Source organism: Indicator indicator, chromosome 1 (assembly GCF_027791375.1).
Source record: "Indicator indicator isolate 239-I01 chromosome 1, UM_Iind_1.1, whole genome shotgun sequence".
In the NCBI taxonomy this organism is placed as follows: domain Eukaryota; kingdom Metazoa; phylum Chordata; class Aves; order Piciformes; family Indicatoridae; genus Indicator; species Indicator indicator.
The window spans coordinates 85,865,162-85,887,687 of record NC_072010.1 but is presented as its reverse complement, the minus strand read 5'-3'; the positions used below and the strand labels follow the sequence as shown (position 1 = coordinate 85,887,687).

The window sequence follows — 22,526 nt, the reverse complement described above, 5'->3', positions numbered from 1 at the left end:
ATCAAAATAACAATTGAAAAGCTAATGCATTACTATTACCCATAGTTGTTGTTAGCCCATGGGGTGTTCTGGAAAATGGAAGCATAGACTTTTCCAGGTCAGTTGAACTCGTAACTGCAGAAAAATGTAAATAACCCTGAGAGATAGATTCATGCTGGTGCAGAAATAGAGACTGGAGGGGGGGGGGTGGGAGAGAGTAATAATATTTTTTTTTTTAAATATAAAAAGTAAGATTGCTTAACATTGCTTTGTGAGATGCCAGCACCACTATAATACAGACTCCCAAGATTTCTAACTGAAAAAGGAATGAAAACCTCAGCTGAAAAAAAAAAAAATCACATGCACCTAACAGACACACCATGGCTGAAACTGTAGTTCCCCCCTAAAAGCAAAATAATCTGCAAGAGCCAAATAATTTGTGCAGATGTAACATCAAAAAAACTGTGCTTTGGAATTCACCTGCAGCTGCAGAAAGAGACCCCCACACTTTAAATTTAGGCTAATATGAATTTTTACAAGCAGGTATGTCTGTTGCCAATATTTTGGTTGTTTCATTTTAACAGATAGCAGTATTTTGAGTTATAGGTATTATACATCATGCCATTTGTCATTCAGATTAAACTGTGATAATTCATGTAATTAATATAACATAAATTAACAGAATGGGTGTGATATACTAAAGAGCCAGAAAGTAAGACAGTAAACTCAAAACAATAGTATTGAAATACTGTCAGATTTAGGACGGTTTTTCTTTTGATCTCTAGCACAGACCTATCTTCATACAAATACAATTTTAATCCTTGATAGCTGTGATGCTAATAAGAGAAGTTCCAAAGTGAAATAGTAACATAACTTAAGAAAAAACCCAAAACCCACAAGAGAAAAAAAAAAAAAACAAACACAAAAAAAACCCCAGAAACACCCCACCCCAACAAACCACTCTGTAACAAAGAAAACTGCAAAACAGTCTGTGTAGCATTACTAACAAAAAATAGCCACCGGTTAAATGACCAAATCAAGAATATACGTTGTAATTGATAATGACCCCATTTAGCTAGTGGGCTTTATATCCAACAAATTAAAAGCACTCATATGAATATTGATTCCTAAGAGTTTTTTTTAATTTGATCCTATGCCACAGAATGTTGTAACGGAGTGACATAGCTTAATTACCAAACACGATTCACATAGCACCAAGCAATTAGACCAAACAGCCTGTAACTGTAACATCCTTGATGCACAAATATATCCTAAACTATGTAAGTGTCATAAACACAATTTACCAGCCTCTGTTTTTGGCATTTCTGCAGATGCAGATGTTTGGAATGGGTAAGTAACACGGTAAGAGTCCACTGAAGCTGAAAAATAAAACAAAAAAAAATTCCTTTTGGCCTCATCTCAATCCATAGACTGAAAAGGTTTCAAACCATTACTAAGGAACCAGGGACCTCAGAAAGGAAAAATGTCTCAAATGCAGATGGAATGGATTTACTTATGTGTGAATGTGTGAAGAAGCATTGGTGATGATAATGACAAAGCTGTTGTAAGAAATATAAAGAAATACCATGACATCAAACAAGAGAATGGAAAAATAAGAAAAAATAACAAAACAACTAAGTACAAAAAGTGGGGAAAGGCAAAGAAAGACTTCTTTATGCCTTGCAGAATAATAAATAACATAGAAAAAATTAAAAGGAATTCACTATATAAAAGCAAAGGTAACAGAGGAGAGATGTACAACTTCTGATGGACAGAAAGCATTTTTTACAGAAGAGAAGGTGAAAGGATCATAAAAAGGATTGAAACAGGCAAGAATTCCATCATCATTTTAAAAAACCCTGAGGTACACAAAACCATATTTCAGAACCAGTTTTCATGTAGACTGAGACACCATTAAAGAGCAGCTTAATGGAAAGAAGGGGATAAAATGGTTCATTATGCTTTGAACTTGCACTGAACTTCAGGTCTGTAGGCTTGACAGCCTGCTCATGTATTGCTTTGTTACCTCATGGGCCAAAGCATACTGCCAGGTGACAGCATTGCTCCTGCACACCTGCCAGCAGGAAAGAAGCCATCACCATCAGCATCTCCACCCACTGACACCAAGTGCCATATCCAATACCTTCAGTAAATATGGCTTTTTGCATGCAGCTGATCTGAACCTTGAAGAATCATGCTGGTATTCACCCAAAGCTGGAAAGAGGCATCATTCTTAAAACCTTGATGTGACCTCCAGAGTAGCAGTGGAGCAGAATACTCCCCCTTCCAGGTGATGGCAATGTCAAGGTGTGGGCAGATGCTACCAGCCTCCTTGAATGTCAGTGGTGAAGCAAGCAGTGGCTACACCCTTGGAGCAGGACACCCTGGTGGGCAGCTGAACTGCAGTGCTGTGCTCTTGTGCCAGCCCAGAGGGAGTTTGCCTGCTATGAAAGCAGTTTGGTTTTGAACATGTCAGGAGAAAGGAAGACAAGGTACCAAAACATGAAGAAGCAGGAGAAAAGCAGCTGAAGGCAAGGTGAGATGGTGTGTTCTCTGTGCCAGCTGTCCCTCAGTCCTCACAGGAATGCTCATCAGCAATGGAAAAAGCATGGGATTGAGCAACAGGACCACAGAACCATAGTGGTGAGTGCTTCAGCAAGCCAAGCGGCACCACAAAGTTTTCATACTCTCCATGGAAGATGACAAGGGTAGCAGGTGGTTTGGGATGGAAGGTGTGATGAAGAGCAAGAGAGAGGAGGGAAGGAAAACCAGAGATAGTCTGCTAGTTACCCTTCACGGTTTGCTGGGTTGTCAGGGGGGAAGGAGTGGTGGACTTCCGCCTTGGTCTTCGGGTAGCTAAGATCAAACACAAAAACCACCTTCAGGTCCTCAGACAGGCTGTTGTCACCTGGGTGATGTCAAGACAGAGCTACAAACACAGAGATGTGGCCCTACTCATGGCAGGCTTCCATTTCACAGCATCACTCCCCAGAGGAGCATGAGGCTCTCTTTCAGCTGCTGATGGAAGAAATCTACACATGAAAGCCCAGCAAAGGCAGCAGGAAACCTGCAAACGCAGTGATTTCTAAAAAAAGGAGCCATGAGGGACCAACCACATCATGGACCCACTTCTCAGGACATCAGAACATCACAGGACAGGCTCATGGCTGCAGAGAAAAACATTGCCCAGGTGGTCATCAGAGGAAGGGAACCCCTGGCTATTTACCCTTCACACGCCTTCTGGTTTCCACTGAAGCAGATGAGGTGGATTCCGGGTGCAGTCTCTGGGTTGCTACGGTCAGACAGGGAAATGGTCTTGAGATACACACACAGAGTCACAGCAGTACAAGCAACACTGGTTCACAACACTTGAGGGGTCTGTATATAGGGTAATACGTCCCTTCTCCTGCCAATACCTCAGTGTCTCAGTGACCAAATCTGCAGGAAATTGTCTTGCTGTGGTTACAACTAACATAACCCTCTTAGAAACTCTGTAGCTAAGTGGCTCTCTATCAATACAAAAATGGCTAAATGGCCTCTTTACCAAAGCACTCCTTAAGTTTCCTTGAAAGATGCTTAAAAACTTGGAGCATGTGAGCCAGGAGACTCATCTTTCTATTCAGAACTCAAGATAACAGCTGGTAGGTACCTGTCAAATGCAACCAGCTACAAATACTACATACTTCCTTGTTCATGCATGAAGGAACGCATTATCTTATCAACATGCATTCATAACTCATACTCTCTTTAGAAGCTCAGAAAAGTTTGCAAAAAGCTATTTGGTTACTGTTGTTTGCATTCTTATGATTTTTACAAAGAACACTCCCATTCCCTCTTTCTCTGTTCGCCGTAACTGTAAGGACATGGACTGAAAGAGTTTCAGAGATTTCTGCCTCTCAATGATCCATTTGACTACATGCATCCCTTGTGCTGCTGGGGTATTTACTGTCCTCTCCATCCTCATTTCATCTGCTAAAAAATAGGAAACCAAGAGCTCCATAAAGATGTTTTTTGAATTATTTAGCCTCTTGCAATATTTGCACTAAGTTGAAGAACTTTTCAACACAGCACTTAAGACAGCAAACAGAAAGCAGAGTACATACTTGTTAGTGAAAAAGGGAATGCTATAGAACATTTGCTTATATCTATAGGGCTGTGCAATAGAAGTCAGGGTTCAGAATATACAAGAAGAAGGAAAGTTCCTGTGTTCAGTATTAAATCTGTCCTACAGAGGAAAAAAAAACATTGAAGAAACTGGCTTTAGGATACATGTGGGCCAACTAACCTTTTAACTCCATAAATAAGTATATTTGTCTTTTTTATGCTGGATATCTGGACTACCAAGTCTTGATCTGTTTAAAAAAACTCTTGTCTCCCTAATAAGAATTTTGTCACAACAACATAGTCAGCAGAAAATAAAACTACAAAGAATTTCCCACATCCATCACACATCTGTCAACATTGTAACTGACCACGAAGATATCTTAAGTTCCAGCAACTACAATTTTTCTGTACAGTAGTAACAAAGTAGATTTAAAATAAAATGCAGTGTAACTTCAAGCTTATCAGTATCAGGACACTGCATATCACGAAATCTCAGAATGCTAGAGGTTTTAAGTTAAGGGACCTCTGAAGTTCATCTAGTTCAAGCACCTGACAGAGCAGGATCACCTAGAGTCACCCAGGAACAAATTCAGGCAAGTTTTGAATGTCTCCAGAGAAAGGAATTCTGCAGCCTCTCTGGGCAGCCAGTACTCCAGCACACTCAAAGTGAATAATGGAGAAGTTACAGTTTGATTACCAGGCTCACAGTGTTTCAAAATACCCAGAACATTACAATGCAAAATTCTATTACATTAAGTAGTACATGCTTAATCATTGGCAGTTTTGGTAATAATGCCAATTAGTGTTACAAAAGTGAAGTAATAATTATAAATAAATAAAGAAAGAAACATCAATCATTGTAGCCGTCTTACAAATTGCCTTAAATAAAAGTAGTACCTAATGCAGAATTTTTATCTTGCAGTAGTTCCTATCCACAAGTAAGGAAAATTGAACTGACATTTCACCAACAGCTCACTGGCAAGTCTTCTGATAACTCCTCACTGCCAAGAACACTCAGTTTGCAAGAAACCATAGAATGCTAGGTTGGAAGGGACCTCAAGGATCATCTGGTCCAGCCTTTCTAGGTGATAGCATAGTTGAAATGAGACTGTCCAGCACCATGTCATTTCTGTTAGAAAAATTATGCAGCCAACATGAAAGAAATATGGCCTATTTCTATGGGCAGTAGAACTCTTAATGTTGAGAATGCTCACAACTGATTAAAGTTGGAGGACAAGTTATAAGAAATCAAAGTTGCCTGATTCTTTACATCAAGAGAGAAGGCTGTAATAGTTCTGAGAGAACCAGCTGCAGAGAGCAGTAAAGTCACACTTGACTAGCTGCTAAAAGCCTTCCATCTAATGAAGACAGATTGATTTAACTGAAATGACCTTGGAAAGAATGGAGATCTCAGCTTTAAAAGGAAACAAAAATACTGCACTCATGCAGAGGCAGGGTAACTGTCAGTACCACCCATGGAGTAGTAACAGCTGCATAATGTTTGTGTTCAGTGTGAATTCCGTGACAGAGAAAAGCTAAGGCTTTTCTAAATTTATTTGGGATGAGAAACTTAAAGAACACTGACCAAAGTTTAGCAAATAACAGTAGCTATGCTGTAACAAAACTAATCTCCAAATGACAAAAAAAATGTTAATTATCATTTAGCCACACCTGCTTCACTGTTGTCACATTCCTTCCCTTCCCTAAAGGATAATTGTGATACTGACACCCCGGAAATCAACAAAGCTCAACCTCTCATCTGCTGTGTTCTGCCTCACCCTCCCTCCCCACAACCCTTCAGTAACACCAAAGTACCCTGAAATAGCCAGATCCCATCAGGATCATTTAACCGAGACTAGAATGGCTGGAGACTGGTAATTATTACAAATACCACAAAGCCTCAAAGTACAAATGAAAGACCATTGCAGGCAGCATTAAAAAGCCAGGACAAATAGCAAACATTGGAATAGCACTACTTAGACATCAAGAAAGCTCAAGGATTGGAAATAAAACAAATGCCATTTACCAGTCTCTTTCTCTGGTATAATTGCAGATGTAGACATTTGGGGAGTTGAAGTAACAGGAATAAAATATTGTGATGCTGAAAGAAAAAATGTGGCTTATTATTTAAAGGGTACAGGAACCATCACACCACAGCATCCTCTGTGATTAAGGATGGGATGGTTTAATGTCCAAATAATAATGAACTGAAGATACATAAAAATGTTTCCTGAAAAATTAGTAAAATAAAACAAGAAAAATGTTAATAGGCAAAGATGTGTAAAACCACACAAATACATTGCAAAAAATGAAATGAAATGCCACAAGTGGAATGGGAAAACGTTCCTATGAAGTTAGAAGGAATGTCAGGCAGAAAAAGCTCAAGAACACTGGGTAAAGAGAGGGGCAGAGAAAGCAAATTCATGAGATGATGATGTTGAAACACATCCAATTAAAAAGAAAGGCAAAAATAGAAGAACGTAAGAAGTGATCCAGATAAAATTATCAGATAGGAAAAGAGAAAAAAGTCCTTAACACAGCCAAATGTTTAGATTCTATTATAATTACAAGTATCTGTTTTTTACACTGCAAATTCAAGATAGCAAAGTCAAGCCCTTGATGATATGCAAAACAAGAAATGTAGCTTCCTCTGAAAAGACCCTGAAGAGCATAACATATCTTAGCTGATATGCAGGCAAGACAGCTGCAAGACAAAAATGTCACATAACAACACACTGAATGATAGAATTGTTAGTGTTAGAAGGGACCTCAAGGATCATTTAGTTCCAACCACTCTGCCATGAGCAGGGACATCTCACACTAGATCAGGTTGCTCAGAGCCACATCCAGCCTGGCCTCATGTCTCATTACATTTTGAACTTGCACTCAAATTCAGGTCGTTGGCTTGACAGCCTGCTCATGTATTGCTTTGTTACCTTATGGGCCAAAGCATACTGCCAGGTGACAGCATTGCTCCTGCACACCTGCCAGCAGGAAAGAAGCCATCACCATCAGCATCTCCACCCACTGACACCAAGTGCCATATCCAATACCTTCAGTAAATATGGCTTTTTGCATGCAGCTGATCTGAACCTTGAAGAATCATGCTGGTATTCACCCAAAGCTGGAAAGAGGCATCATTCTTAAAACCTTGATGTGACCTCCAGAGTAGCAGTGGAGCAGAATACTCCCCCTTCCAGGTGATGGCAATGTCAAGGTGTGGGCAGATGCTACCAGCCCCCTTGAAAGTCAGGAGTGAAGCAAGCAGTGGCTACACCCTTGGAGCAGGACACCCTGGTGGGCAGCTGAACTGCAGTGCTGTGCTCTTGTGCCAGCCCAGAAGGAGTTTGCCTGCTATGAAAGCAGTTTGGTTTTGAACATGTCAGGAGAAAGGAAGACAAGGTACCAAAACATGAAGAAGCAGGAGAAAAGCAGCTGAAGGCAAGGTGAGATGGTGTGTTCTCTGTGCCAGCTGTCCCTCAGTCCTCACAGGAATGCTCATCAGCAATGGAAAAAGCATGGGATCGAGCAACAGGACCACAGAACCATAGTGGTGAGTGCTTCAGCAAGCCAAGCGGCACCACAAAGTTTTCATACTCTCCATGGAAGATGACAAGGGTGGCAGGTGGTTTGGGATGGAAGGTGTGATGAAGAGCAAGAGAGAGGAGGGAAGGAAAACCAGAGATAGTCTGCTAGTTACCCTTCACGGTTTGCTGGGTTGTCAGGGGGGAAGGAGTGGTGGACTTCCGCCTTGGTCTTCGGGTAGCTAAGATCAAACACAAAAACCACCTTCAGGTCCTCAGACAGGCTGTTGTCACCTGGGTGGTGTCAAGACAGAGCTACAAACACAGAGATGTGGCCCTACTCATGGCAGGCTTCCATTTCACAGCATCACTCCCCAGAGGAGCATGAGGCTCTCTTTCAGCTGCTGATGGAAGAAATCTACACATGAAAGCCCAGCAAAGGCAGCAGGAAACCTGCAAATGCAGTGATTTCTAAAAAAAGGAGCCATGAGGGACCAACCACATCATGGACCCACTTCTCAGGACATCAGAACATCACAGGACAGGCTTATGGCTGCAGAGAAAAACATTGCCCAGGTGGTCATCAGAGGAAGGGAACCCCTGGCTATTTACCCTTCACACGCCTTCTGGTTTCCACTGAAGCAGATGAGGTGGATTCCGGGTGCAGTCTCTGGGTTGCTACGGTCAGACAGGGAAATGGTCTTGAGATACACACACAGAGTCACAGCAGTACAAGCAAAACTGGTTCACAACACTTGAGGGGTCTGTATATAGGGTAATACATCCCTTCTCCTGCCAATACCTCAGTGTCTCAGTGACCAAATCTGCAGGAAATTGTCTTGCCAAGCGGGAGTTAAGAGAACCAAGTCTGGATTCAAAATTCAAGATCTGATTCCATGTTTCCACTAGAATTAACCAAATTTGGAATTATAAGGGTCAGAAATCTTAGTCCCTGGCACTAATAAAGTACAGTGACTTTATGTGTGAAGAAATGTCTAGAAGTGATTCTATGATTCCCTGAAGTGACCATAGGCAATTTTTTTAGTGTATCTTTGATGTCTCACACTTGTGCAGTCCATCATCCCATTGTATGCTGAAGTAATTTCAATAAAGTAACTTCCTCTTACTCTCTTATCCTAGGTGTGCACAGAGAAAAGACACTACTTATCACAGAAGCCAGTGTAAAATCTAGCCTGTGTGTACTCATTTGCACTGCAGCAGACACAGCTAATCTCTCCATCTCTTTTCCATTTTTCCAGAGAGCAAGTCACAATAAACTCTCCACTTAGTAAATCATTGTTGAGTCTTTATGGAGACTGCCTAGATATCATGAGAACTACTATGAAGAGAGATCATTATTACCAGCTGAGATTGGTGGCATTTCTGGCATGCCAGATGCTGTGGGACCTGAAGAAAGTGGCTTCCTTTCACCTAAATCTGAAAAAAATAATCTCCCGTTAAAAGGCTTAGTTGCCTCAGCTGCTTATGGATACCACAGAACTCAGCAGACAAACGTTTGCATTGTTAAAATGGAAGCAGAAGGAAATTTGCTTGCAAATCAGCTTGGCATTAATGTGTCTCATGAACTGTTAGGCTGGTGTGGAAGTCAGTGTGGAAACCATGTAGTTCAGTTCTCCATACTTATGGGGATTCTTATTCATGCTTAATAATCTTAGGATATTAAGAATTGCATGTGCCTGTAAGTAAGCACTTTCTGATCTAGGAAGGAGTCAGTGGGTCAGCCAATATAAACCTAGTCAGCCCCTTTCAGAAACATTACACAGAATATGCTAAGTGCTCAATTCCCTCTCACAGTTAAGTTCTCTCACCACATGGAAAAAAAAAAATATCTGAAACTGGGAAAGGCATGATCCATATCTGGGAACCTCATAATGAGAAACCCAAACCCAGCCAAGGTAGTGTAACACCCCTCTACACTCCTTCCACCTACAAAGATGAATGATGAATGCAGATGAGAATCTAGTTAATGGCAGGAGTAAATGCCATGAATTACAGGGATGGTGACAAGTAAAGCAACATAAAGATTCTGGAAATAGCAGCAAGTGTGAGATGAAAATAAAATCTTTACAACTACATGAAGTCATCTTATCAATTTTACCCATTGCTGTTTCTAACAACTGAGGTTCTGTAGTAATTATGGGACTGGATATTTCCAACTCAGTAGTATCTCCTGCTGCAGGGAAAAAAAAAGAAAAGAAAAGAAAAGAAAAGGGTAAATATCCCTGAGAAATAGCTTCGTGTAAATAAAGTAAGAAACAAGATTTGAGGGAGATAAATTTTAACCTTCCACTGCTCTTCATAGTATTATTTTTTATTATTTATCAAATTAACTTTGCTTTTTTTCTCAGTATTTTAAATAGCTTCACTAACTACTTAGCTGAAGATGTTTTTCTAGTCTTCTCGTGTAAATGTCCACAAAGATTGTGAAAAACAATATATATATATATATATATAGTTTTACAACCAATTGCCTTTAATACTACCTGAAAAAAAAAATAAACCAAGAACTCTACAACTTGCACTGTATCTTACAATGAAGTTTAGAATTCTTCAGAAAAGTTAGGGGAAAAAAATGTGATTTCATGATATTAAAGTCTCTTGATATCACTTGATTAAGTCACTTAGCTCTCTGCAGTTTCTCAATTTTGGCCAATTATTTTTCATTCAGATTTGGTCCCAGGTATCCCACATAACAGAATGAGCTAACTTGCTTTAAAATAATTGATGGGAGTAAGATAATTTATAGAACAGTGTGGCAAAGCTGAATATTTGAAAACTGGATTGAGATGCCAAGAAACAGCATGTTACACAGCAGAGAATTTAAGAAGCTACAGCTGCATTGATGAAAGTTTTGGGCAACGAACTGCTTTCTTTTTCCCTCCACCACATGCAAGCTCTTCCCCATACACATAATTTACAGAATCACAGATACGTAAGGGTTTGGAAGGGACTGCTGAAGATTCACAGATTCATAGAATGGTTTGGGTTGGAAGGGACTTTAAAGATCATCTCATTCCAACCTCCCTGCCATGGGCAGGGACACCTTCCACTGCACCATCCAACCTGGCCTTGAAACACCTCCAGGAAGAGGACATCCACAACCTCCCTGGACAACCTGTTCCAGTGTCTCATCACCCTCACTCTCAAGAATTTCTCTCTAATACCTAGTATAAATCTATCCCTTATTAGAGCAGGATCACTTAGAACTTGTTCGTGTTCAAGCCATAATTAAAAAATGTAAAGCATCCCTTACATATCAGAGGTTACAGGAGAAGCAACATCTCCAAAGTTGTAACCAAAAGTACAGTTTAGTTAGAAAGGTCTGGCCTGAGATGTATTGGCTTTCTTATTTTAAGAAAATACATAGGAAAAATCAAAGCAAAAAGTATATGAACATTGAAAAATAAAAGAGAGAGAGAAAGATAACAATCTTATCACTATTCCTTGGCTGTAACAGTCTTAAAGCTTTGCAAAATTTGAATGCTTCCCTGGCATAACCATTTGATGTATTGCAGTGTTCAGACTCTGTGACCTAGCTGCTGTTTTGGTTTAAACCTGTGCTATGCCTGATCCCAGGAATAAGGATTTGAAAAACTAACACAAAGAGCAACACTCAGTGCAAGCAGTATGACATAACTATCTGAAATCACAAGGTGGAGGCAGTAAACTTCTCAGCACCATCCAACCAAAGGGCATGCTTCTGAAATAATATCCCTGTAATTTACCAGTGTCTGTTTTTTCTGAAGCTGTAAAAGTTTGGGGAGTAGAAGTAACGTGAAGAAAGTCATATGAAGCTGGAAAATAAAAACAAAAAATCATGCTGTATTGTTTTGAAGTGACAAGGATCATCGTGCAACAGCATCATATTTTTTCATGAGCTGAAGAAACCTCTTGGTAATATTTAACAGATTATGTTCTGCAGGAAGATAAACTGAAATGTACACTAACCACCTGAGTATGACTTGAAAACATACATTAATGTTACCATACATAGAATGCACTGTGTTGGACATAATGTAACTAATGACCAAACTGTTGTCAGAGTTACACAAAAAAGTTGAACTCTGGAGTTAAAAAGAAGAAATACAACACCAATTAAAGGAGAGCAAATGACAAATAAAAATTTGTAAACTGAGACTGTATGGATCTTTTGTCCAGAACTGCAATGATCAAGAAGCTGGATATCCAAGTGTGGAAACAGAAAAAGGATGACAAAGCAGAAACTGTGCCAAATAAAACACAGAAAGTGCATTTTGACAGCATTGTGAATGGCTGACAGTTGCAACCAATCTCCCCTTTAGTAATAGATTGCCTTCAAAAATTAATTTCTTCCAAAAACATACGCATCAGATTTACACTATTTCCATACTAATGAAGTGAAAATTTTCCAACCGGCTCTCCTCTTACTATTTCTTTTTTCTTCTTTGGCATAACTGAGAGTGACTCCAAATAAATACTTAGCACTTACAAACTCATCCATAAATTCATAGACATTTTGTAAGGACCAACTAGCCAGTTCCTGAATCTTCAATGACATGTTTTTATCGTGCCAGGTGTGAAATCTGGGCACTTAGAACTACGTCTGTGTTTATACAGAAAGGCTAAAAGAAGAGCTACATTTTCAAAAGATTTGGGGATTTCTGCAGTTTCCATTAATTCTGTGGGACTCCCAGTACTTCAGTAAATCAGAATATTCCACCTACAAAAATCAGGTGTGGGCAGGCCTATTTAAATCGAGCATTATCTGTAAGTCAGATTTAATTTTAAAGCTAAGAATTACATGCTGAAGCAAAATACAGAAAAAACAATTCAGTATTTCATATAAAATACCAAAAAGGAACTTACTATTTAATACAGCACTTTCATACCTGCAGTTACTCTTCATTTATGTCAAACTGAGCAAACTGGTTAATGAAAGGCATTATGTCTCCTCCAAAAATTCCTGTCAAGAGGATTAATCTTACAAGAAATCATTACCAGATCTGATTGGTTGCCCTTCTGTGGTACCAGGTGTTTTAGATCCTGAATCAAGAAGCTGTGTTTCCTCTGAAAAAAGAATTTGAACTTAAAATGATTGAGAGACCTGTGACTTAATGGGTTAGCATCAAATAACTTAGTGAAGGTTGTGCAATTCCAGATGCTGCTGCTGCAAAGCTAAGCAAGACTGCAGGCCTGACAGATGTGAGACAACTGTGCCATGACAAGAGGAGATGATGGCATGCAATGCAGTCTTCTGGCCTTGAAATTTGGGTTCTACATGCCCAAAAGAATTCATATCAGCAAGGAATTTTATCTTATTCAATTTTCTGGCGTAAAAGCTGAGCTATACAAAAAGAGATAAGCTAACAATGAGATGTGACAACACTGTCTTCAAGCAGTTTTTAAGCCAGTAACAAATAACAGTAACAGAGACAAGAATGGTGGGTGATAGGCAGCCCTCTGTGAGTATCAGTAGCCAAGATTCTAAAGCAGATGTTTGAATTACCATTTGCAGATTTATGTGATGTAAAGATAACAGGAAAAAAAGTAATTATGGAACTAATCTGCTGATTACCCATCTCCATCTCTCTGGTTTCTGATGAAGGTAGAGATGTGGATTTCAAGGTTGGACTCTGAGTAGCTAAGAGCAAACATGAAAAAAATGTTATGATGCTGAGACAGACACTCTCCTTGCAAGTGGTAAAAAAACTCTTTAATATTAACTGTAACTGTAAAGTAGGGGTGGGGTGGTAGTGGTGTTTTTTGTTGTTGGTTGGTTGGTTGGTTTTGATTTTTAGGACTCTTCTTTCTATTAATTTGGCATACATGATCTAATCAGGTTGAATCCATATTACTTAAGGGTTTTTTATTAGAATCACAGAATGCACTAGGTTGGAAGGGACCCTCTAAGGTGAGCAGGGACATCTTTAACTAGATCAGGTTGCTCAGGGCCCCATTAAGTTTGACCTTGAAGGTCTCCAGGTATGGAGCCCCTACCACATCTCTGGGCAACTCTATCTTCACAGCAAAGCAGCTACAACCCAAACAATGCATTCAATCCTCACAGCACTCACAGGTCTGTATAAGCTGGTTATTATTACGTAATGTATAACTATTTTAAAAGGAAGTGCAATGGGAAAAGATGGGGGAAAAAAGAGCAGTACAATGAAGTCAGTGAAATAATTGCGACAGTTAGTGAAAACATCTTTTATCTTTGTCATGGTAGGGCCATACAGGCCCAGCATGAAACCCAGACAGGCCCTAAGGTATCTAGACATAGACCCCATCTCCTCCCTCCATACTTCAGAAAATTGGGGGGGTAATGCGGGAAAAGGAACAAAGGTGACAGGACCACGCATGTCTGGTAACCAAGGTTGTTTATGGGAAAAGAGCACGTGTAATGGCCACTGCTCCCCCAGACCAGGCCTCTTGTTTCTGCCTTTTATGGCTACAGCCTGGCAGAATCCTTTGCCATTGGGCAGCTATGTACTGGCTTCAGTTGCCCTATTGGCCCAAATGAAATCTCAGGCAAGATATATACACAGGCTGACTTGTAGTTGCCCTTGCCTTGCTTTTAAGCCTTGCTCTTAAACCTTGCTCAAGCCTTGCTTGACCTACTTGCACCTATTGTGCTTGAAGTTGCCTCGAGTTGCCTGGTCCAGAACCTGGGATAAAGCCACGAGCCTACCCACCTCCACAAGCCCAAGAAGCCAAAGCTTAGGAGCTGGAGCCAAGCCTGCTTCCCCTTGCAACCTGGAATTGTGCTGTGCCTCAGTTTCCCCAGGACGAAGCAAGTGCCCGTCATGAGAAGCATTGAAAACCGCCCACCATCCGCTGAAGCCAGATCAGCCTTGGGACCACTCGGCACCCTTCTTGCCGGCAGCCTGCCGTGCCAGTGCTGTACGAGAGCACCCCAAAAACCTCAACAACTAATGCACAGCAGCAACACTCCCCACTTGGGTGAAACCAGCTGTGAGTAATTAATTCATTGCCTTTTTAGCTTAAGGGTTCTTGTCGATTCTCCCCTCCCCGCTGTGGCTGAGCGCCATTTCGCTCCTGGGGATCCTCTCTTTCCATGTTATTTCCTCCCGGTTTGCATAGACTTATTGTTGTGTTTGCCTAAAGACTGTACATTCCCATTGTAAGTATATATTCCAACAGTACAATGAACCTATTTAATGAGCTTTGGCAATTTTCCATATTAATAAGAGGTTATTAATATTTTTGTTAATATCCATTTGCCATACTGTTTATTAGTTAAGTACAATTCCTTAACAATCTGTTATGCTGTAATGAACACCATTGCAAAGACCTTTAGGTTATGTCACTTATTTCACTTACATTATGGATAACCTGAAGTGTGCTTTAGTGTAAACAAGGATTGAAGGTGGAATTGGCCATTCTTATCTAAAGGCTATCATGAAGAAGTTTTCACCATGTGTGAGTTTTGCATTACTATGCTGCTGCCAAGAAACAGAACGTATTCAAAGGTGTACACAGGCCAGTGAGTACCACTCTTTCCAGTAAACTTAACTGACTGCATGAGTCAGTTATGACTGTTTAGGTCACATTTGAAAAAGAATACTTCCATTTATATTTTTAACTGTTTTATTTTTTTTTTCTAAATCAGGATGAGTGTTTTTCAAAAGCAGTTATACTAGAATTTTAAAATTAAAATTTTCTAAATGCTTGAAACTGGATAATATTAAACCAACTAGGTGCACAGTTCATTTCTAATGTAGGCAATATGAATATAAGTCAAAAAATGAGCAGACATTTATGTCTTATATTGAATCTATTTTCCCATCTACTTTCAATCAGCTTATCACATTAACTGTCCTGATATAGTTGGACTCAGCAGTTGGACCAGATGATCCTTGTCGGTCCTTTCCAGCTGGAAATGTTCTGTTCTATTTTGCATTTATAGAGAAGAAAATAATACCAACAAAAGCTGTGTGATTCACAGCTTTTGACAAAAGCTTCCATCGGTCCATTTACAGCAACAAAAGAACATAAGTGGTCTCCCAAAGGCACCAGAACATTGAAGGCATGTTAACAAAGCTGTCTTTTCAGAAAGGTTTGAATTCAAAATATACTGACCACACAGAAAGTTTACAAAACAAAGGAAATATCTCCATTTGGTAAAACTGAGATAGAAAAATACACAAAAAAAGTCTTTGGGACACCAGGGTAGAATACAGGTCACCAGGCCACCTACACTTGAACTTCAGAATTTTTGCTTTTTTTTTTGCTGGTTTTATGACAGCAGATGATGAAGACATGCAGAGGCACAGTGGAGAGAAATCTCCTCTGTATGACCACCCCTCCACCATGCTCTCAAAGAGTATCTTTGACTTCAGCATTGACTTCACAGGGAGAGCAGATGTTCCAGCAGACCCAGTGGCTAAGCCCAGACTCACATGCTAAAATCCCACTTTTCCTAAGTGGAATTCTTTGGCAGAAATAGAACACATGAGAGCAAAATCAGAATAAGTATTTGTATTAAACACGTATTTTGCCTCATTTATTTTGCCTTATTATTTTACTTAATATATTATTATTTTACATGTACTACTGAGACAAACATGGGATTAGGTTACCATTCCTCAGCAGAAAACAAAAATACTTCCCATCCCTAAAAAAAAAAAAAATCAGGTTTTCAAATACATTTAGAGCAGATAGGTTCTTAAATCATTGACTGTCTCCCTCTCCAATGCCACCTCTAATGATTTAAGCAAACTTTTTTCACTACCGTGAAAACAAATATGTATCCCCATCCCTTCAAACATATCAGGAAAAGAGCTGTCAAAAATTCAAAAGGAAATTGTGAAGATCATTCCCATGTTCTTGAGAATTTGGTTCAAATGTGCCTTTCAAGAAGTAAGAGTTGTTTCTGGAAATTATTTTGAAATCTGGGAGACTGATTAAGTATGCTGTCTAAATAAGCCAGTACTATTATATGCTAAGTACTTGACTAATAATTTATCAAATATAAATCCATACTGATTCAAGATCACTCCAGTTAGTGAATGTGGTAGATGTTTATATAGAGAACAGCAACAAGCAGTTGTTTTGGCAGAATGAGATATTTGTGACTAACATAATGTAGAGAAATACTGTACAAAAGGAAAGGTTTTGAGAATGTGGTTGAAGAGTACAGCAATGTGATAGTAAGAGATGCGGATGTGTCATGCCATAAACAGCTTGGTGATGGTCAGCTATAGAAGTGAAGCTATGGAGCTGGACAACAATTACTTTGGGGTAACAAGAACAAAGAAAGTATCTGCAAATAGCAGCACATAAGATAAATTCAGATGTAAGGTGTTTTTCAGTGAAAAGAAGAACAGAATGAAGGAAGGAAGAAAGGAAGAAAAGAGAAAGAGAAAATCTCCAATAAGAACATCATATTCCTCCAGATGCTTATGACTCGTTGAAATATCCCCACTCATCACCAACACAAGCATGAAATCACAAAACTGAGGACCCAGAGGTATAGTACAAGGATGAGCAAAACCTAGGAAAAAGGGTAGAAACTAGGAAGTTTATGTGTTCTTACTGCTATTACTGAAACTTTGTCTGTAGGTAAGTACTCTACCTGCATTAATATTATTTGGTTTACTGTAAGAGTTAAATCTTGACTAATGATGATTTTGGATTAGATAGACTGCTAGTATTTCCATTACACTAACAATAAATTCTTGTCTTTATATACATATATACTCATAGACATATACGCAAATGTCTAGGCATATATACGTACACATAACATAGAATACATACATATAACTTTAAAAAATAAAGAAGGAAAAGGGGTATTTCTTCTTTGTCCATAAGAAAATTTTAACCCTATCATTTTGACCTTAACATAGGCAAAACTGTTTTGAAAATGTGCAGTGTCATACTTCTCAAACATCAGGCCTTTCCAAAGTGTCCCGAAGTTCATCACCAAACAAGTAGAAGAAATTAAACACCTAGGAATATTTAAACTACAACAATGTCTACAAATTACTGCACTGTTTTAACCAAATATACAAGTATTTGGCAAACTACATGAAACCCCACAGAACTGATGTTGGCTGGAATAGAACTCCAACTGTGAAATAGTCAGTCTCAGAAGCTTGTGAAGTACTTCCAAGAAAATTACAAAACGAAGAGTACAGATTTTAGCTGAGTATGCATTGCCATCATCATTTTCTAGATAAAGGATTTCTATATAGCCTCGTGAGTTTTTGTTTTCTAAAATGAAATATTAATCTGGACCATACTCTTATGACAATGAAGCAAAACCAGAATGAAAGAACAGATTTGTAAATTTTGTGAAGAGAAACCTAATGGCTACTTTATTTTATGTACAGAATGATACCATTGTATCAGAAGCATCAAAACCTACTAGCCACAAAAACAACAAAATAATTAGATAATTACCCACTGAATTTTTCTCAAATTTACAAAGAAAGTAATTACCAAGTTCTGTCAATGGACTTTTTGGAGCGTCAAGGATTCTGGATCCAGAAGGAAGTGGCTGTATTTCATTAGTCGCTATGATAAAAGAAATAATCAAGGCTTTACTTGACTAAGAATATTACACGACACAGTATGGATCTATATTTTGGTTTATAAACCACTCCCTTCTGAAATGAATGGTATTTAATAAAAAGGAAAAAATGAAGCAGTTCCAACCCAGAAAAAAAGACCCCAAGTACACCTTTGTCACTTAAAAAGATATGTGGAATGACTGAAATCAACTTTGTCCTAATAGTAATATATAGATCCATCAATCCCAAGAATTTGATAATGAACATCCATCAGCAACTACGACAACCTAGTCTGAAATTAAGCAGTGACCAATCATGATTAAATATAATATTTTAATCCTTAAAAGCATTGCAAAACTCCTGGCAAGGTTAATTGTGTTTTAAAAAATTAATTAAAAGTTAGAATCAAAATTAGATTGACTGACGGCTTAGCTTCAGTAAATTCTGGAAATCTGCTTGCAACTGGAAATGAAAAAAAGAGAAAAGAGAGAACATGACATTAACATGAATCAACAGGATTGTGTAAAAATATATTTATTGAGAAGCAGTAGAAGTCCTCTTCATGGGAAGATCTGTATTTCAGTCCTGTGCAAATGCAGATGACTTTTTAGTTTATCATACATCACCCTGTATGTATGCCAACTGTTCTTTAGAAAAATCTAATCAAAGTTTGTTTAAAAAAATGTTTAAACCCACAGCCTCATGTTTAGACTTGTGATAAGAATTTTGCAGATTGGAGATGAATATACAGGCACCAAAATGAACATTTAGAATTCTGAATACAAGAGTAAGTAGGTGTGGCTCTAAATTACAAAACTAATACTGCTATTTAGATCTGACATCTCATCCTGAGACATCTCTATGAGAATACTGGTGGAGTTCTTTTTTCCTTCAGGAGAAATACAATTATATCGTGTCACATGCAATATAAAATATTCCTGTTGCATCACTGTTGAGGCCACCTAAATGAACCTGTCATCAGAAGAAAATCAGGCAGGTAATTATTTCAGTTCCATCACTGAGGTTAATTTGACTGATGGATATTTTATGTGATGTCAATCATACAGATTGCACAGATGGAAAACATTACTTTGAAATATAAAATCAAATTGATCAGTCAACTCTGCTAGCAATGATCATAGGTATAACAGCCACAGTTCAGCCAGAGCCAGAAGCACCCTGCTTTACATTTCATGAATGGGTTGCTGGAATCAGAAAAGGAATCAGAAATTTTTAATTAGGATTTCCTTTGGAGTCAACATGTAAGGGATGCAGTAAGTAGTAGAAAAATTCTGCTGGAGGCAAAAAAAGCAATTAAAGTACATAGATGGTAAAAAGCAGCAAAATTAGTTACCCAGTATGCTTTGAGTTTGCACCAATTCAGGTTTAGGCGTTGATTTAAATTCCTCAGGTCCATGTTTTTTCTCATCCTGAGCTAGAAGAAAAAAGCTTTATTTAATTTCAAATCCCTCTGAGGGTGGTTTTTTTTTAATCTACTGTGAAAACCCTGCTGCTTTTCTTAGCACCATTTTATGCCACTTGATTAATTTCTGCAGCAGCTTGACTCCATCATGATCAATACATTTGTTTTCAGATTTAAAGTCTACACAATGTTTTGCATTTATTTTGTTGCAGTCTCACATGATGCAACAATCTCACACCTTATATCCCAGGGGCCATTAGAACATTGGAAGAGAACTTGGGAGATATGGTAACAAAGGAATTATTTCTACTGAACTGTAACCCCAGTTTGGATTCACAGGTGGCACTTTTCATTTCAAGCCTATTCACTATTTCACAAATCTATTTTCATAAATTTTTGGTACAATCCTTAGCATAAAGAAATAACCTGTTCTTCTTTTGTAAACTACTTTTTCCATGTCATAGACAAATGTGCTGATACTTCTAACCAACGAGTAGCTCCAATCTCTCTGTAAAGTTAATAAAAAGATTCACACTTTATTCAACTGAGAGAAAAAAAATGCAGTGATAAGCTGAGGTATATTCAGCATAGTTTTAAAGACTGAATAAATATTGAAGGAAGAAAAGGAAGCATTGTGGATTTGTCCTGCTGTGTTAAGAATAACTTAGTCGTAAGTAAAAAGCATTGTAACAAACCTGGCAAAAACAAAGCATGAAAAGAGCTTACTAACCAGTGTTTCCATAGAAGTGCATACCAAGGGAGGGAAAGCCTGAAATTAAGAAAATGATGGGATACCTGGCTGACAAATACTCAAAAAAGTTACTAACCCACATCATAACGCAAAACACACCCTTTGACAAAGACCCACTGGAATACAAGAGCAGCTCAGCTCCTGGAGCCTTTCAGACAGTACATTTGCTGAAATGTCTCAGACTGTTTTTCCCTTCTTGCATGACTGATCACACAACAGCTGCTTCAGCACACAGCTTCTTTTAAATCAGCATTCTGTTGCCACTTCTGGCACCAGTCCTTAAACCTTCAGCAGCAAATATTTGCTATGTCTTACACAAAGAATCCAGTATGTTTTTCAAAGAGGGAAGCTCCAAAGGAAATATAATGAAGTGGAGCCTATTCCTTCTAAACAATTCCTCCCCAGCCTTCCTATAGGTCCCCTTCAGATTTTGAAATGCTGCTCTACAGTCTTCATGGAACCTGCTCTTCCCCAGGCTGCACAACCCCACTGTCATTGCAAGAGAAGTGCCTTCCCCTGGACCTGCTGCAGAGGACCAGGTCCATGTCCTGCTCTCTTGTTTAAGTTCTTGTCTTCATCTGGGATCTGTTGTGTAATTTCCTTGTGCAAGTCTGTCTCAGATGCTTAAGCATTCAGGTAATTTTTGCATATGCAATCACTAGACAGAAATCACACTCTAAGAAATTTTTTTTTCCTCTTACAGTAGTGACTTAATTTCCCTGTTTACTGCCACTTTCTACTTCCCCCCCACCCCCACCCCCTTCAGCTGAAATAGTTTAATCACAATGAACACATTCTTTCATGTGAACAGTGTGACATACACCTTAATGTGAGACACTGGTGTGATCAGCAAAGAATGACTGAAAGGTACAGTCACCAGAGAAAAAGAGACATGGAAGCAAAACCACAGAGAAAGCATGAAGTGGGAAGCAAACATGATTCTAAATACTTCAGTGTGTTAGCAATAAGAATATATTTAGTTGTAACTTGCCAATTATTATAACATATAATCAAACACACTCTCTACCTTCCTAAACACCTAATTCTGGGCTATGTCTAGAGATGGTGACAATTATGGTTAGAGTTATTGCATGCCAGGTACACTAACATAAATTATATAAATTACATAGATACAGAACACAAAACAAAGGAAACAGAATGGATGGATTTTTGTCTTCCCCCTGTCTTACACCAGTTCTGGTGCCAGATTTCACACTGTTTACTTGATTAACCAATAAATCACAGCACAAAGAATGATGTATTTTTGATGAATGCAAGACTAAAGACTAGGACTTTGCAGGAGAGTCAAGTACTAAGTTTATGCATTTAGTTCTCCCTTTCACAAAATGGCAAAGTTCTACAAAATATATTTATAAGTTGCTTGCTCTGCAGTTACTTGGACAAGGCATATAATTTAGTAATAATTTAGTAAACTAATTGCAGAATTTAATTCCAGAAGAACTCTCAAACTGTAAAAAAAGGGGGAAAAATGCTTACAGTTTTTAAAAGTATCCACACATTTTCAGTTAAAAGCAAGCTGTTAATTACACATACAGGATACCAGTGGTCTTCTTGGCACATTGCAGTCCCATGGATAATTTATTGCCCACCAGGACTCCAAGGTCTTTCTCCATGGAGCAGCTTTCCAGGAGCTCAGCCCCTAATCTATAATGTTATCTTTGATATACTTAAGGAGTAAAATAAACACAGTCATGTTTAAAGGCAATATTTGTGCGAATCCCGTGATGTCAAAGGAAGAATGTGATATGCCATTTCAGCCTGCCAAGAAATACTTCATGGGGGGAATAATGTCAGCAATATCATATAATATGACCAAACTAAACCAAAGCAAACATTTGCTTCGCTGTTTCCTCAAGTTCTTTTTCCATTTTAAAGTCTTGCCACTGTTCAATCATCCTTTCTCCCTTTCAACAAAGAAGTTAGCTGAAGCCAACTCTTGTCTCTAATGACAGCAGAATCAAGATTTCAGTGTCAGTTATAAGATAAAATCCAGACTCGAGAGAATTAAGACAGATGTATGCCAACTTTAAGCAACTCCAAAATGTATGTTGATAACGTGGGTGGAAAGTGACTCTTCATCATTTAACTCTAAACAATTTAGCTCTCTTCAACCTTTTTGCTCTCAAATTGGAAATGTAAATTATAGTGTTATACTTTTTACACAGCTTGATAGTCTGTCTGTGTTCCAC

The 22,526-nt window shown here is 38.6% G+C and overlaps 1 protein-coding gene across 1 annotated transcript in view; it reads right to left on the bottom strand.

The window, feature by feature from the left end:
* ABI3BP (ABI family member 3 binding protein) overlaps positions 1 to 22,526 on the bottom strand; it is a 155,782-nt gene that overhangs the window by 69,637 nt on the left and 63,619 nt on the right. Inside the window, exons 11-24 of the mRNA XM_054385863.1 lie at positions 19,497 to 19,577; positions 18,072 to 18,146; positions 13,183 to 13,248; positions 12,606 to 12,674; positions 11,354 to 11,422; positions 9,727 to 9,801; positions 8,970 to 9,044; positions 8,410 to 8,512; positions 8,220 to 8,308; positions 7,784 to 7,849; positions 6,110 to 6,184; positions 2,770 to 2,835; positions 1,284 to 1,358; positions 40 to 114 (exon numbers count right to left, since the gene is read on the bottom strand). Coding sequence (XP_054241838.1) covers positions 40 to 114; positions 1,284 to 1,358; positions 2,770 to 2,835; positions 6,110 to 6,184; positions 7,784 to 7,849; positions 8,220 to 8,308; positions 8,410 to 8,512; positions 8,970 to 9,044; positions 9,727 to 9,801; positions 11,354 to 11,422; positions 12,606 to 12,674; positions 13,183 to 13,248; positions 18,072 to 18,146; positions 19,497 to 19,577 — 1,059 coding nt within the window. The remainder of the gene's footprint in view (positions 1 to 39; positions 115 to 1,283; positions 1,359 to 2,769; positions 2,836 to 6,109; positions 6,185 to 7,783; positions 7,850 to 8,219; positions 8,309 to 8,409; positions 8,513 to 8,969; positions 9,045 to 9,726; positions 9,802 to 11,353; positions 11,423 to 12,605; positions 12,675 to 13,182; positions 13,249 to 18,071; positions 18,147 to 19,496; positions 19,578 to 22,526) is intronic.